General features: G+C 49.0%; 6 protein-coding genes across 6 annotated transcripts; 2 read left to right on the top strand and 4 right to left on the bottom strand.

The window, feature by feature from the left end:
• Positions 1-308: 308 nt before the first annotated feature.
• PV06_04396 (uncharacterized protein) lies at positions 309-1347 on the bottom strand (the record flags this gene model as incomplete). The annotated part of the gene is made up of 2 exons (XM_016405287.1): positions 309-1104; positions 1214-1347. 2 exons carry the CDS (start codon positions 1345-1347, stop codon positions 309-311), a joined length of 930 nt encoding a protein of 309 aa, XP_016263493.1.
• A 538-nt stretch (positions 1348-1885) lies between these two features.
• On the bottom strand, positions 1886-3889 carry PV06_04395 (uncharacterized protein; the record flags this gene model as incomplete). The annotated part of the gene is made up of 2 exons (XM_016405286.1): positions 1886-3291; positions 3340-3889. The coding sequence occupies 2 exons, from the start codon at positions 3887-3889 to the stop codon at positions 2111-2113; spliced, it is 1731 nt and encodes a 576-aa protein (XP_016263492.1). The 3' UTR covers positions 1886-2110.
• A 269-nt stretch (positions 3890-4158) lies between these two features.
• On the top strand, positions 4159-8369 carry PV06_04394 (uncharacterized protein). Its single transcript, XM_016405285.1, has 3 exons — positions 4159-4433; positions 4507-7804; positions 7958-8369. Exons 1-3 carry the CDS (start codon positions 4198-4200, stop codon positions 8126-8128), a joined length of 3705 nt encoding a protein of 1234 aa, XP_016263491.1. The 5' UTR covers positions 4159-4197; the 3' UTR covers positions 8129-8369.
• Positions 8004-10301, bottom strand: PV06_04393 (uncharacterized protein). Its single transcript, XM_016405284.1, has one exon. The coding sequence runs from the start codon at positions 9283-9285 to the stop codon at positions 8620-8622; it is 666 nt and encodes a 221-aa protein (XP_016263490.1). The 5' UTR covers positions 9286-10301; the 3' UTR covers positions 8004-8619.
• A 441-nt stretch (positions 10302-10742) lies between these two features.
• PV06_04392 (uncharacterized protein) lies at positions 10743-12469 on the bottom strand. Its single transcript, XM_016405283.1, has 3 exons — positions 11889-12469; positions 11621-11669; positions 10743-11530 (listed from the first exon to the last, which is right to left on the bottom strand). Exons 1-3 carry the CDS (start codon positions 12187-12189, stop codon positions 10867-10869), a joined length of 1014 nt encoding a protein of 337 aa, XP_016263489.1. The 5' UTR covers positions 12190-12469; the 3' UTR covers positions 10743-10866.
• Positions 12470-13599: 1130 nt separating this feature from the next.
• On the top strand, positions 13600-15117 carry PV06_04391 (uncharacterized protein). Its single transcript, XM_016405282.1, has one exon. The coding sequence runs from the start codon at positions 13699-13701 to the stop codon at positions 15019-15021; it is 1323 nt and encodes a 440-aa protein (XP_016263488.1). The 5' UTR covers positions 13600-13698; the 3' UTR covers positions 15022-15117.
• Positions 15118-16778: the final 1661 nt, after the last annotated feature.

Below are 16778 nucleotides of genomic sequence, written 5' to 3'. Positions count from 1 at the left end.
TCTATTCTGTGCAACCAGACATGTCATGATACAGTGATACTCATGCAGGGGGATGCTAGCTGCTTGGTTGCTGCCACAAATCATCACGTGTATGAGTAGGGAATGCAGCAGTCTCCTGCGTCTGTCTTTGGATCATTTACTCCGCCTACCCCATGCTGTATGTTCCGGCGGGATGTACCCTGCGTGAGAGTGCAGATGATTCTCTCTCCCTGAATCACCTGCATCTTGTTTGGGTCACAGTAGGCTGATTATGCTGCGAGTCATTTCCAGAGTGATAGATCTTTAGGTCAGGTAGGATAGGGTGGTATTCACGATGCACTCATCTCCTTAAACCCCCGTTCCAGAATATCAATCAACTCATCCAACCTTTTCACGCACAACCCGGTATACTCGTGGCTTTCCAAGTGCTGATTCTCGTCATTGACCAACAGCACCGTCGCCGCACCAGCTCTATACCCGCTCGCCATGTCGTCGATACTGTCTCCCACCATGATCAATCCCGACCCGAGAACACTCTTCGTGACCTCCAATGGATCGACCTCTATCTCGCCCTCTGGACCAGTATGAACTGTGATACCATCCAACACCCTGTCGTCGACATCCTTGTCAAGCCCCCACTGCGACGCAATCGTCCACAGCCCCTCCGGACTCGGTTTCGGCTGGACGCCCTCGGTCTCGCGCGTGATGATGGGGTGGAACTTCTCGTCCGGCACAAACGTGCTGAGCAGATGGTGCACCGGCGCCGGGAAGTTCCTCGTGCACAGAGCCTTCGGCACTCCCCGACGCGTGAGGTAGGCCATCAACTCCTGCAGTCCAGGTTGAGGGCGCTGGGAGGTCATCGCATTACGCTCGATGGCTTTGATCGTAGCCACGGCACGCGACTGGGGCGACGATGGGGCCGGATCCGGGTCGGTGTCGCTGGTCGGAGAGAGCATTTCTTCAGACGGCGGTTGCGTCGGGTCGAGCGGTGAATGTGGCGGTTCAGTTGCGGGATGCTCCCCGTCTGGCTCGTTGGACAACGACCGTATATGGTCAATTATGTCGATGGATTTCGGGATACCCAAGGCAGAGCGCATCTCACGAAACATGTAGTTCTGAGGGAGACTATTTCGTGTATCACTCAACGGTCATCTAGACGCCCCTGTGCATAGGAAAGGCTGTGCCAGATGAATACTACCTAGGTAGGTATCTGGGTTGGCAGAGAGAAACTTACCATAACGTGCCGTCCACATCGAATATGATACCCTTCAGCTTTGGGAGGTCCCTGTCGTGCTGTAGCGTCGGATCGAGCGGTGCGAAACGCTTAGGTGGGCGTTTTGCCTTTGGACCAAGTGGCGCCGTGGACATGGCTCTGAATGTCCAAAATGTCTTTGCCGGCCGTAGGAGAAGACGTCTAGGGTATAATTGCATCAAAGGAGAGGCCGATATCGGTAGGTAGATCTTGGGTCGCAGTGTGTGTGTATGCTCTCTATACTTTAAGAAAATGAATTGTAGACGACTCGATGTGGTACTTGATACTGGATGGTATAGTGACAACCCTAGGTGAACTTCTTCGATATCTGAGAGAGTGGTGGCAGGACAAGCTTCGACGCTCTCTCAGCACGCGAACTGCCACTTTTGAATCTCGAAATTGGGATTTACGCGAAACTCGAAAAGAGATTTGTCTGTAGTTTAGAATTGTCGACAGTCGCCGGTGTCACTGTTATCAGCCCGTCTATTTAAGATCCACTATTGGAGTTTTGCGCTCGCATTTTGTTTGTCGTTGGTCATGACATCAACAAACGGCTTGGTGTTTATTCCGTTAATATCTTCGTATTCGTAACAGCGCCGTGACAACAAACTCCTGACCCTCTATATCGACCTTAGAAAGCAAAATGCATGAATTGTTTCTTCTTCATTTGTATAAAATGGCGCTCTATTCGCGTCGAGGACATTTCTTCATCTCGTCAAAAACCCTCCCCCATCAAGCACACTGTTCGTCAAACACAAGCCTCACCATGCAATGCCCTGCCGTCCAATGTCCCAGGGGGTATCTAGCTTGCTAATAATACACTTCTACCAGGCTGTCATTGAATTCCTCAAACACCTCAAAAATGCTGTGACAATATTATCAGCGACGCCTTAATCTCTGCTCTTCTTCGAGCTCATCTTGTGCCTCTCGCTCTGCGCGCTCTTCCTCGTCCTCGACAGGTGCTGTGAAGAACTCGTGCTGCAGTGCTTCTTTCGCGCTCAATCTTTTAGCAGGATCAAGTTCAAGGAGACCCTCCAAGAATGAAACGGCTTGCGCCTCACCAGCGCGGAGCTGGTCATGTTCCTTCTCTCGACAGCTTGCCCAAAGGATAATTTTCTCGAGTGTAAAACCACGCTCGCCAATGGTTTCAATGTTGGTTTCAAAGACTTGGCCGTGCATAGCAGCAACACCCTTCATCTTCTTCCGACCAAAGATAGAGGCGATCTCGATCATGGCGTCGACGTCGTCAGCACTGTTGAAAAATGGGAATCTTCGTGCTAACAGCGTCAATAAGATGACACCTGCAGACCAGATGTCGATCTTGGTGGTCTGCGATGTGCATTTGAGCAGGACTTCCGGTGCTCGGAAACCTCTTGTGCCTGCCCTGTTTGCTCGTCGTGAAGGTCGACTATCATTCTTGGGATGGCCATTAGACATCAGGTCAGCTTGGTTCTGTACCATCTGAATGGCGACTGAGTTGAGAAATTTGTCTTTGCGTCGCTCCTTGAATTCTGTGCAGAGACACTGTTGCCAGTCTGTACCCTGGCGCTCAGCAAGACCAAAGTCAACAAGCACTCCTTGTCGTTTCGAGTGATCGTAGAGGAAATTGGTCGGCTTTATGTCTCTATGCAGGATTCCAGCTTTATGAACGTGCCACAGCCCATTGAACAGGCTGCGAAAGTAGTGACGCATGTCATTGACCAGGAAATCGCGGTAGTATAGCCGAAAATCCAGATGTTTGAAATATGGCAGCACAGCAACGACTTGGTCGAGGTGTCTGAATGCCGTCAGCAGCGGACAAATATACGGCGAGTCTCGTAATTCGTGCAACAGCTCCAGTTCATTGAGGATTCGGTGGGGGGACGACGTGACGTAGATCTTCTTCAGAGCCACAATCTGGGGCCTTCGTCGAGATCGCATGTGTTGGTCTGTAGAATTGGTCTTCCGTCTCTTGCATGCTGGCATATCTTCATCAAGCACCCCCGAGGGCACGTCATTCTCTTGGTCGAAATCATCCGCCTGAGGGAGTTGTTCCGCTTTATACACCGTCGAGAATGTGCCTATCGATCATGAGTATCGACATGGTCGAGCTGGAACGGCGAGCTTACCTTCTCCGATGCGGTTGATCAACCGGTATTTTTCAGAGATGCCTTTGAAACTCTCCTCTAGTTTCCGCATGTCTTCCATGACACTCTCGTCGACTTTGTCCTCACTCTCTTCCGAATCCTCGGAGCAGGACCCAGGTATGGAGTCATCTTCCTCGTCATACTGCGGCTGGTCCATGTCGTGACTGCGCAGTGGTTTCTGCGACTTACGAGCGTCATGGAAGCTATCCTCGGCATCCTCGTGGATGGCAATGTCCGGGTGTACCATGTCGAGTCGCCCTCTCTTGCCCAGAATGTCAGACCTTGCAGTTGCAAACTCTCCTGCAGCGGCCCGCTGCGTCTCAACCTCCAATGGTGGTTGACGTTCAGGACGCGCAGGATCAGCTCCTTCCTTTTCGGCGTCTTCGACTTCTAACGCGTCAGTGGGAGTTAGCACAACATTATATTGTGATTGTTTGTTCTTTGAGTGTTTTGGAACTGTTGATTTTCTAGCAGTCAACCTCCTTGGTCGCAGAGACCACAGGACGGCTCTTCTGGCCTTCGCCAATTTCATTGTGTTGTTGTGGGGTGAATGGCCCGATTAAGCGGCTGTCAACAAATCCCACCAATCAATACGCGTGCGCATACACTTCAAGCCCTGCAAAGCAATTCTGGATGATTGAGTGATCGTTATGTTTTTGACGATGTCGGTGAACTTGTTTGCACTGATTGATACTTTGATTCTGAGAGATCCAATTCTTCTGTGGTGAAAATCACCGCGCGGTGAAGCCTTGCCTTTTTTTTGTACTGGCCACTGTAAACAAAGGTTGGTGAATCCAGTTGCCTTTCCTTTCCACGCCGTGCACAGGCACAATCAGCAACATGGACGACCAGGTCGAATTCGATATTAATGAGTTACTCAAATTATATCTGAGTGATTCCACGGCAATTCCAACTCCAGAAGCGAGCTCCGAGCTGCTCGACTGTGAGAATGATCCAGATAGTCTCAATTCAGACCTCGTCAACAATGCGCTGGATCCGGTAATAGACGCAATTGCTGAGAACCCTGAGGCCCTGGGAAGAAGTGTTATCTTTGATACTCTGCTCTTTCTGCTAAAGTGCGCTCTCTCTCCTCCTTACTATCACCTGAAATATTCCCAGATCTTTTTGTGCTAAAACATTTCAATCCAGGCAATCCTCTGTCCTTTCTACCCACTCTCTAAGCAAGATCCTCCATCTGATCGTTTCCGGCCTCGCAACTACAGCGGACGTTGCCAACCACGATATTGAAAATGATGAACAAGATACCATTACACAACATAAACGTCTCCTGGAGATGTATGCCTTCCTTCTCCAGTGGGCAATCTCAGGTGTCGAAGCAAAAGCTCTTGAGAAATCGAACTTGGCCCCCGCAAGAAGAGGAGGAAAAGGAGCAAGATCCAAATCAGCTGCGAAAGATGATGTTTGGGATTCGGCCGGCCAAGTACAAGGCGCAATGGATGTCATGTGTCGGGTCATGAAGCTGAAATTGAACCGCATTTTTCAAACCACCTCTGACCGAGACACGTTCGTTAATTTATTCACACGGTCGGTATACTTGATCATGGAGAGCGAGGCCAGGGTCAAGATAACGCCAGTTCGAATGTTTTGCTTCAAGGTGCTCTGTGTGGCCGTCAAACACCACGGCCATGCTCTCGGTGCACAAACATCAATCGTGCAGAATTTGACCTATTTCGAGCACCTGTCGGAGCCGATGGCTGAGTTTCTGCACATTCTGGCAGAACAGTACGATTATCATCAGCTCTCCGCAGAGATCCTGAGAGAGTTAGCAGGAAAGGAATTCAGCCAAAATGACACAAAAGGCCCAAAATCAGTATCTACGTTTATGATCAAGCTGTCGGAGTTGGAGCCGAGACTAGTCATTAAAGAGATGGGTCTTCTCGCCAAATTCCTCGATAGCGAATCCTACACTTTGAGATGCTCAGTCATCGAAGTCTGTGGAAATCTCCTTGCTGATTTGAGCAAGCAAGAAGAGAAGAGTGAGACGACCAAAATCCAGATCAATGCATTCTTCGACACACTCGAGCAGCGCTTTTTGGACACGGCTCCATTTTGTAGAGTCAAAGCAATCCAAGTCTTCACAAAGATCTGCGACTTGGAGCAGAAATTCCCGAAACGGCGGCAACATGCTGCTGAGCTGGCTATGCAGAGTTTACAAGACAAGAGCAGCAACGTGCGCCGGAATGCAATCAAATTGCTCAGGAAACTTGTCGCTTCGCATCCTTTCAGTGTGATGCACGGTGGTCAGCTCTCCAGGAAGGATTGGGTCGACCGGCTAGAAGCCGTAGAGTCCCAGCTTGAAGCTCTACAGCCTCCGCCCGAAGAAGTTGGAGTAGCCCAGACGGCCAACGGCGAGGAAAAGGTTGATAATGAACTTTTGGATGATGCTACGCAACATGCCGATGCTCAAGCTGAGGACCCGGACGAAATGACTGAAGAGGAGAAGATTGAGGCAGTAAGAAAGGCTCAAGAAGAAGCCGCGACTTCGGAAGTGTTGGGAAAACTTCAGCTGACTCGCAAGTACTACTTGGAGGCGTTGAGGTTTATTGATGTGATCCACGAAGCTTCAGAATTTGCAGTACAGCTGCTGTCTTCCCCAAACAAAACCGAAGTCATTGATGTGATGGACTTTTTTGTCACTATCGATGCGTTCAAGATTGAGACAGCCCGTCAAGGCATTCGACGCATGCTCCGACTAATCTGGACCAAAGGCAATAGTGATGAAGGAAAGGGTATACAAACTCACCTGATCGACAATTACAAGGGTTTGTTCTTCGACGCTCCAGATATGTTTACCGCCAACGATGCCGCCAATTTTGTCGCTCGAAACATGATCAGCTTGACGTTTGGAGCTACTCCAGCAGAATTGACATCACTGGAGCAGCTGCTAGCGACGATGTTCAAAGCTGGACATATCTCTGAACTAGTGGTGGCAAAGTTGTGGCAGGTATATGGAGTCAACAAGGAAATCTCTAAAGCTCAGCGACGAGGTGCAATAATTGTCCTTGGAATGATAGGTTTGGCCAATCCCGAGGTGGTTATCAGGGAGATTGATACCATGCTGCGAATAGGGTTGGGTCAACTGGGCAGACAAGACTTTGTCCTTGCTAAATTCACCTGCGTTGCATTGCGACGTATGATACCTGTTGCGAAGAAGGCTCAAGAAAAGACAGCAGCAGCAGGTTTGTCTCGGATGCCCAACAACCATGAAGTTCTACGGATGCTCGCTTCAATTCTCCTGACAACGTCTTCTAGTAAGGAGTGGTACGGAATGGCTGAACAAGCAATTTCTGCCATTTATATTCTGTCGGACCACCCTGATATCTTATGTTCTGAAGTACTGAGGCAGAAAACTCGACTTGTATTTCAACAAACGAAGGACCTGTCTTCGCTTTCGAGAACGCCGAGCCCGGAACTGGCTCAAGATGCTGAACCAATGGATGTTGACGAAGCGGACGAGGATGCCAACAAGCCCGAAACAGAGGAAGCCGCTGCCTCGAAAGAAGGGCAGGAGAAGCCATCCCTTGCCCTTTCTCAGCTTTTCTTTACAGTTGGTCATATCGCCATCAAACAAATTGTTCATTTAGAATTGTGCGAGCTTGACTTCAAACGGCGGAAACACGAGCAAGAAAAGAACAAGGCCGTGGCTAGTAATACGTCAGGAGACAAGTCAGCCGGTCCTACACCTGCTCGACGAAAGAAGACAGCCGCGGAAGAGGTTTTGGAAGAGAAGCAGAAAGAAGAAGAGAAGGACGAACTCGATATGATTGGAGGCACAACTGAGGACGATTTTACCGAAGCCATTGCTCACATTCGAGAACGAGAGCTCCTTTATGGGCAGAACTCGTTGCTTGCCAATTTCGGTCCATTGGTGACGGAGATTTGTGCAAACAACGCAGCCTACAAAGACCGTGAACTCCAGGCCCAGGCGACTTTATGTCTGGCCAAGCTCATGTGCGTCAGCAGTGAGTACTGCGAAAAGAACTTGCCTCTTTTGATTACGATTCTCGAACGATCAACAGATCCAATCGTCCGGTCGAACGCCGTGATCGCCCTCGGCGACATGGCGGTCTGCTTCAATCACCTCATTGACGAAAACACGGACTTTCTGTATCGAAGACTCAACGATGGTGACGAAAGCGTCAAGCGGACGTGCTTGATGACCCTGACGTTTTTGATTTTGGCTGGACAAGTCAAAGTCAAGGGTCAACTGGGCGAAATGGCCAAATGTCTCGAGGACGGAGACAAGAAGATCGCGGATCTTGCGCGCATGTTCTTTACCGAATTGGCGACCAAGGACAACGCCGTGTATAATCAGTTTGTGGACATGTTTAGTGTTCTCACTCAAGATGGTCCTTTGGAGGGCGGAGTAATGGAAGAAGAAGCCGTCAAGAGAATTCTCAAGTTCTTGTGTGGCTTTATCGAAAAGGTATGTTCGTTTTGCACTCGGATTTACTCGGATTTGGCCGGCACATTGTCATTTCACATGCCCGTCACCGTACAGGACGCTACTTCCCTTTGCCCCTTTTGGCGTTTAGCTATAACCTATGATGATTGATCATGTCTAATTTGCCCCTTACAGGACAAACATGCAAAGAACCTCGCCGAGAAACTCGCGGCCAGACTTGGTCGGTGCGTCAACAAGAGACAGTGGGACGATACGGCTTATGCGTTGTCGTTGTTGCAACATAAGAACGAGGAGATTACCAAGAAGCTGGCAGAGGGATACCGGGTCGTCGAGAGCGAGGCATGAATGAGCACACTTGACAGGGAGAGTAATCTGACGATTGAAATCCGTTCTCATATGAAGACATGACTGACCCATGGGACCGTTTGTGTATACACCATTTTTGTTTTTGTTTTGGTGTTGGGCGCGCATTGGAGTAACAGTAGGGTAGACGTACCGCGTCGTGAGTTGATAGTACTGGAGTACTTCAAAGTGAAACTGATCATGTTCTTTGCTCTTCGAGTGTTGACAGCGGAATGAGCATTTGGAGAGTGTGTTTAATGTTTCATGTTTCATATTTCAAACTACATTCGTACACTCAATCGTTCATCGTTCAATCGTTTCATGATGCGCCATGTCGATATCGATATCGACGGGCTTTGGACTTTGAATGCGGTCCTTTTTTCAAATCAAACCCAACTGATTGCTCGCCCACGACCTTGACCACCTATTCGACCCGTCACCCGTGCAATCAAGGCTCGCCACCGTTTACATTTGCACTTGCACTTCCATTCGCACTAGCGCTCTGCTCGTCCGCCGGGCGGTGGTGGTGACGACGAATTTTTTCCCGAGTCGTCACCACCACCACCACCACCACCCGTGGCCGTCGACAGACCAGTTCCCGACCTTAACCTTGCAGCCTCCCTCTTCGCCAAAACCGCCATCCACGCTTCATTGTCGTCCCCTTCGTTTCTGTCGTCGATGATACCTTGTCCATCCACCAAGGCGGGGGCGAACGACGTGACGGCGGCCGTCCTCAGGGCCGTGCTGATCTTGTGTTGTCGTTGCCGATCGGATTCGTGCCGCTCGACGTCGTCATCGTGTTCGTACTCGGGAATCGGACTGTCGACAAGGCTGTGGCGGGCCTCGCGTTTTGCCTCCCTCGCTTGCCGGTTGACATTGAACTCTGTCTGGTGCTTTGCAAACACCCCCACCACGTGCTTGTCCAGGTACTGAGTGGCGGCGGCCAATGGGTGGGGGGTCGCGATGTGAGGGACGTGTGGCGAAGGGATGTGAGGGGTGTGAGGATGATGGTGGTGGTGATGCTGCTGCCATGCCGTCGAGCCAGGGTTTTGAGCCATAGAGGTAGTGGTGTCGTGACCAAAAGACATGTCGATGTGTAGTGAAGAAGAAGAACGTGAAGAACGGGACGACGTCGTACTTAGACTGTCCGATGATGACATTTTTGGACAACGGAAAAAAAGGTTGACGCAAACAAGTTCCTAGGAAGAGAGGACGTATAAACAAATATATAAATGGTTGTATAGCAAGTAGCCAGACAATCGAGATGAAAAGGTCGGTCAGAATCCCCACAACCCAAAGAGATGTCAATAGGTAGAGCGAATTTCGACGAGTTTGTGATCTGGTATGTGACCGACGACGTCAACGGGGGTCGGGATCCGCTCGGGGTGGTGGTTGAAGTCGAATTCAAAAGTCGGATCAAGTCTGGAACCAGCGATGGCGAACAAGACCTGGGTTCCTTAGAAGCGCCAGGAGAGGAGGTAGGTCACACAGTCGTACTAGTTGGTGGACGGGCAGGGATAGTAGTACTAGGCTTGAATAGATAGAGAACAAGTATTATAGTACGAGTTCGTTCCCTGTCTTGGGAAAATGGGGAGTTTAGGTCAGCTGAAGGCGTCTTTGTCGTTCGATTCGATGTATCTTATACTATCCCCTGTGTTTCAATTGGGCAAGGTATGAGTTGATCGAGGGGGGTTTTCCCAAAAAGAAAGAGCAAAAAGGAAAGGAAAGAAAATGGAATGAGGGAAAGTCAGGAGTGTCTCTTGAATCGGCCTCTCGACCAGGGTCTGTGTGCCTGGTAAATATGTCGCCACAGATGATGAACCGATAGGGGAGGAGATGAAATGAATCTTTCGTACATTACATACTCTGTCGGCTTCTAGGCTGAGGTAAACGACGGAAGAGCGGCGTGCGAGATTTATCCTCAAAAGACCAGAGACCTACCCCTTCCGACCACAACCTTACCACCGGGTTATCGCCATGATACGAAGACCCGACTTCGACTTGACTTCGAACTTGGTCAGATCGTGCAGGTGATGGATGGTAACAAGGCTGTTTAGACCAACTGCCGAAAGAGGACCCTGGTTGAAGGAATAAAGGTAATTGAAGATTAAACCAAGCTTGTTGAAGCGAGATGGACGCCAAACAAAAGGTATAATGAGATCTTACCCAATAAATGCCACCATCAGGACGGGTTGGTAGTTGCTTACACATCATACATTCATCTTCGTAGATTCCGTCGTTTTCCCATTTTGGTTGGACGATGATGTTAATTTTCTGAATCGTACGCTAAGTCGTGCGCATGTGATGCTCATCGCACAAAATATATGGGATTGCCACACCAGACTCGTTCGATTTGCTCACATTTGCTTGCCAGGACTGACGTTTTGGTCGGTCGCATGCTCAGAAAATAGGAAGAGCGGCCAATTCCAGTCATTGGTTCAAAGGGACAGGCGCCGGCAAACATCGGAAACAGCCAACAATCAGCATTCCGGTGGTTTATATTGCCGCAGGGCCGTGCGGTCGAGAAAGAAAGCGGATTAGTGAAGTCTTGCTGAGTCATTTGCCTGAGATGTTTTCTGCTTATACCGAACTTGACCAATGCTTTTCAAAGAGTTGCACATCAGTGAAAGGTATTCGTATTATATGATATATCATTTGACGTCAATTCTGCCGCAAACGTTGTCACCCAAGATTCGTAAACCAAAAATCATTGCTCGCTCGCTACCAGAGAAATCGTCATCTCATGAAGCATCAAGCTCCGCTCTGTGCTGGTTTTTGTACACGGTCTGACCCTGTGTTTCTGTCGCCATTTCTGCTCTGTTGTACTCTCCTTGTCCAGGGAGTTCTGGCTGGGACAGTGGGTGACTGATGTCGCTATACGGTGCGGACTGTTGAGAATCCGTGTAGAATGGCTTCTGCATTGTAGCACTGCTTCCCGGAACGCCACCATAGCCAGCACTAGCCCCTGCATTGGCAGCATTCTTCTTGCGTCGATTTCGAACGAGGTAGAAAATAAGTACTCCGATTAGCACAGCTGCGGCACCCAATCCAGCACCCAGCCCGGCGGCTAAGCCTGTGTTGCTTGACCCTCCGTCGTCCGATACAGCCGGGGTACTTGTGGTGGCAGAAGCAGCCGCTGCGCTAGCTGTGTTCGACGACATACTTGCTGGAGTATTCGTGTTACTCGTAGACCTGGTAGATGAGGTAGCTGCTGCTTCGCTGCTCGTCTCAGTTGCGGTGCCGTCTGAGACAAGATCACTGGCTGTGAACGGTGCTGTAGTGCTAGTAAACCCGGGCCAGCTGGTGCTTCCAATGACAGTAATGGTGGAAGGTTGCCCTCCTCCCAGTTTGACGGCATTCTTTCCAGTTTCACAGCTACACTCGCTATCCCCTGGACAACAGTACCTATAACCTCGATATCAGTATGAGAGACAATTATACAGATACAAATCATATAATTCTTGATGATTGGAAAAGTGGACAAGGCCAACATACCAATCCTGTTCCGTGTCGCATTTAGCAAGTGGTATAGAAGTATTGGAATCTGTAACAAGAAAGCCATATTAGCCAAGTACTCACAGGCTGAATTCACTCGAGCAGAGTGAATAGAATATCCACTCATGATATTCACGCGAGTGAAGCAAATATAATATCCACTTATAATGACCGCTGAAGTGAAGTGAATATGGCATTCACTCAGGACATTCACTTATGCCATTCACTGCCTCGTCTGTCGTCCCGCAAACTCATATCGAATACTTACTTTGCGCAAAACACCATCCAGGACATTGTACACTATTCCAGGTACGATCTGTACAAGTTCCACGGTAATAAAACGTTGTATCCCCTTGTTTGATCTCGCACACACCGTCGCTTAAACACGTCCAGCCCGTTCCGCAACATGGTGAGTTCTCCTGGTCAGGAAAACATGCTGTATCGTCGGTCGCTATTGAATAAGGATCATCTGGGGCAAGGGTGGAGTTTTGCCAGTAGCAGGTGGCTGAGGTGAGTTGAGAGACTGCAAGAAGGCTGAGGAGGAGTGAAGTAGACAAGGACGGTGCCATATTAGCCGCCCGTCAGCGCAAAGGTTGGAAGTGAAGTGACTGTCTCGAGAAAGAAAGAGATTTGGTTGTGGGTGGAAAAACTCGACAAAATCTGGTAGGTGATTGGGGGCGTTGCCTGAGAATCCGGTATGGATATAGGTATGCGCCGTTGGTAGTGATCGAGCAGTGATGTTGCGAGGTGTGAAAGAGAAAGGCGCAGGCAGCACAAAGGAAACAAAACAGACCTACTGTACTCCGTACAGCATGTGTACAGCATGTGTCGATAGCCTGGGCAGTGAGGCGTCCCAAGGGGGGCCACAACTGTTTGGCCTCAATTGATCCCATTTGATTTATTTGCTGTTTTGCCCTTTTAGTTTCAGCCGAAAGGCGGCACCTTACAGGAGACTCCATAACTAGCACCCAAGCCCAAGAGGACCGGATGTCGCATGAGGGTGAGATAGATGTGGAGGTAGGCTTCCCAGGCCAGTCCATACTGTTGCCAATGTTCAAGGGATGTCCCAACCCAGCATGAGTTAAGAGTGCGGCTCTCCCGCCTATCTCCTTGTGATTTCGCGTACCTGGATGTGATGAAATGATTCAAGAATCCAGCCAGTCAAAATACAAATCCCAGGGACCGCAAAATGTTAGCGTCGCGACTCTTCCCTTTCCAGTCATTTGATGGGCGAAGCAGGAGATGGAGATCGCCGACATTTGTTGATGCTCTGTTACTCGTACAGTAGGAGACTCGGGAAGCTTGAGGCTCACCATTGTATTAGGGCCTAGCTGGGAAAGTGGCAGTGATGATCTGACACCGCCAATCAAAGCTCCCTGGGTACCTAAGAAGTACCTATTAATGGTCCAATATTTATCGTTGACCCTTGTACTCATTCATGGTGATGACCTGCGCCCACAGTATCTTCACATAGTCAGCCGTGTTAACAGCGTTCAGAATGCATACTTACCTTATGACAAGGATTGTGATTTTCCAGGGTAGGAGTCGAGGCGTCCAGCCAATGTTGGTGGTTTTTTGCAGCCCATGGCGTCTCACCGAGATTCTCAGAACTGGAGTCGAATATTCATCAACGAGTTGCCAGCACTCGTTAGTCACATCATCAGATAGACTATTGTAAAGGTTATCTATCTGGTATCTCAGTCAGAATTGACAGCTTGAATTGGGAGGATGCAAAGTGATGGGAAAAATTAAGAGGGAGAAGAACAACAATGATTTTCCCCCTTTGCAAGGTGAATTCCAATGACACTGCCTGCTGCGTGAGGCAGTGCGCGTCACTGACACCGCAAGAATGAATCAAACAATTTCTACAGGTGACAAACACTGCATTACAACTTCCTGGGTCCAGATACTGTGATGCTGCTTACCTAGACGGCTGTTTGACTCACACAATGGCACCTTCTACCAACAAACTTTGGTAGGGATGATGTTGAGTCATTTCACTTTTTCTTCATAATCTGCATCTCAGCATAACTTCAATCCTTTCTAGCAAAAATCATCGGTATTTCGATTTCGACACCATGGGAGGGTTGGTATTCAAGGAGGATGGTCTGTCCACGCCGCGAATGCCCCCAGAAGTTTACCACCACGTCTCCTCTCACGTACTGCGTCTGCTCGAGCCTCACTTCAAATTCGTTGGAATCCCTCCCGAAGCTCCCGCGAAGAAAAGTCATGGGGACATTGATGTCTTGGTCGCTGAGCCGCTGAACATCTCTCGGCCTATCATTCGCAGGGATCTGTCTGACATCCTGGAAGCACATAGATCGAAGAGTATGGGAAGCTGGTCAATGTTTCATTTCGCTCTGCCCTGGCCTGAGCAATTTGACAACATTGCGAGCGGCGATGAAGGGAAAGATCGGGAAAAGGAACTGTGCAAGGCTAACGATAATCCTACACCACATCCCGAGCCCAAGGCATCATATGCACCGAGTCTGCCAGACCCTGAGAAGAGATTCTGCCAAGTTGATATTCGTATTTGCCACGATGAACAATCTTTCAAATGGCATCTATTCATCGAATCTCACGGTGATCTATGGAGCATGCTTGGTGGTATCATCCGACATGCCGGACTGACATGCGCAAAGGGCCTTGAACTTCGCATCGAAGAGGTAGAACCTCACAACAAAGTTCAGTCGCGGGTGCAGATGACCAGTGATCCCAAGCTGGTCCTTGATTACCTCGGTCTTGATACCCATCAGTACGAGAAGCCTTTCGACACCTTGGATGAGATGATGGCTTACGCGACGACTTGTCGATTCCATGATCCTGGACGTTGGAGAAATAGGGATCAGTGGGAGCAGGAACGAAACCGAGGACAGCAAGATGCTAAAGGCGGTGATGGCCCCGACAAACAAAATCTCGGCACAGGACGCAAGCACAAAGACCGTGCAAGGTTCAACAAGCGTCCTGCATTTCGCTACTGGATCAACACGTACTTGCCTGCCCACGTACACGACAAGCCTGGCAAGGACGCCCATCTAACCCGAGACGAGGTCGTTGAGGACGCAAAGAAGTACTTTGGAGGAGATTTCACGAAAGACTTTGACGACAGGAGAGAGAAATGGGCGGGACAGGTCAAAGTCGATGAGTTATGGAGGGACATCAGGGAGACCTTACCCATCAGCGGAACTCAAGTTGGATATGTCGTGAGGAGAATGAAGAGCGACATCGCTGGGGTTGGAGACGCGGACGCTGCTTCGCTAGCAGAAGTCAGGAAGGCATTCCAAGAAGACAGGTTCAGTGATGTTTTGGTCTGGGCGAGAGATAATTGGAAAGAGGTCAGAGACCGACAGAAGAAGCTCCAACTTGGGGGGGTAGGTGAACATTCGGTCATGAGAAAATGACAAGAGTTTGGATTGATTTCATGCAAGATCATCGAAGCAAAGGGTGTTATGGGTATTGATGAGGCAGGTGTTATTTCGCAGTCATGAAAAAGCGTCCTCTGAGTAGATGAAGTCTTCAAACTGTGTTTATTCTTTCAGACTTGAACAACATTTCCCATCCCAGAACATAACAACACGTAGAGGATCAACAACAAAAGTGTGAAATATCCGGAGAAGGTTGATCGGTCTCACCCCGGAGTCGTGAATGTCCCCACAGTACATTTATCTTTCTTTTTTTTCAGAACATACTGAAATGTCTACTCTGTAGTCTGTAGAAGAAGGCCGGGAAAAAAAGGGCTACTCGTAACGGCTTTTGAACCGGCCTTGGGTTTTTCTCTCTCTCTCTCTCTGTCTCTCTGTCTGTCTCTGTTGAAGGGGACAACATGACTCGTAAGTGCACGCACCTGCTCGGACCCAAACGAAGAATCCACCCCCCTGATGCACGCAAACACCTACTTGTACAGTACAAGGTAGCGAGAAACCTTCCCAAAAAAAGTTACTCCGTACATACTGTACAGTAAATGTGGTCCCCAAATCAATCCAATCGTTCAATGATGCCCTACTACCCAAAATCGTTTAGGGGCATTTCGAAGTTGCTCCGAACTTTGAGGCCCACTACAGAGTACTGTACGGAGTTGATCACTAGGGAACGAATGGGACCACTCCCCCCTCCCCCCATCCCCCCCTGTTTTCTGGCCAACTTGTACAGGATAGGGGGGAGTACCTGGAGGAGCTTCGCCAAAACCTACCTTTGTGTTTTCAAGGTAGCTTTGCAAGTTTGCATAATTTTTGTTTTTCCTTTTGGACTTGAGCGGCTCGTGGAAATGATCTGCAAGGGGGAGGGGGGAGGGGGGGGAAGGGAGAATCTCTTCGTTTTGTGTGGTGTACTGCTCCGTACTATAATACAGTAATCCGTGTTTGGAAGGTGTCCTTCTTGATTCTTTCTTTTCTTCAGGCGTCCCATCATCCTTTTTTTTCCAACAATTGTGTTGAACTAGGTCAAATCGAAATGTAAGTGGCTTGAACTCTGTTATAATGGAGTCGCAATCATTGTACTGTACAGGTTGCATTTTTTTCGCTCGTTTATCCGCAATGAATCTCGTTCACCTCGTTCATTTTGAGTAGAGGCGCTTGTTTCTCGGAGAGATAATTCATCCTACTGGAACCGAACCTTTCTCGTAGAGACACACTTTTGTACGGAGTGCGGCGAACGGGGATATGCCATTTGTTGTTGTTGTTACAAGATTGCAAGCAAAAGCAAAAAAAGCAATTCATTTATCTACCTCCTTAGCTATCTACCCCCATTGGTAGCCAAATATAGCACTTACTATACAAACCAAGTACGGGAGTCATCCTCGACCTTGTCCGTACTCGGTACCTCGTTTCGTGAAACTCGAAGCTCGTAACCCCACTCGTTGTTTACGAAACAACATAGTACGAGGTATCACTTACTGTACGGAGAAGTACCTTACTCCGTACCACGAAAGAGTCACTCCGTATTGAACTAACCAAAACCAACATCCCACAAATACTTCATTGAGGCATTCACATCCCTAACCCCTGTCCCCCCCCCAACCCCGTTCGACTTGTTGGTTTCGTTTCGTTCGGTGGGTTTTCTCTCTCTTTTTGGGAGGGCGGCTTACCATCACTGGTATTTCCGTTACGATTACTCCGTTATTACCTAGAAAGTCTAGTAATTTTACAAAAAAAACCAACCT

This window comes from Exophiala oligosperma (assembly GCF_000835515.1).
Source record: "Exophiala oligosperma strain CBS 72588 unplaced genomic scaffold supercont1.4, whole genome shotgun sequence".
NCBI classification, from domain to species: Eukaryota; Fungi; Ascomycota; class Eurotiomycetes; order Chaetothyriales; family Herpotrichiellaceae; genus Exophiala; species Exophiala oligosperma.
The sequence above is the reverse complement of the archived record's forward strand: the minus strand, read 5'-3'. Positions and strand labels throughout refer to the sequence as shown.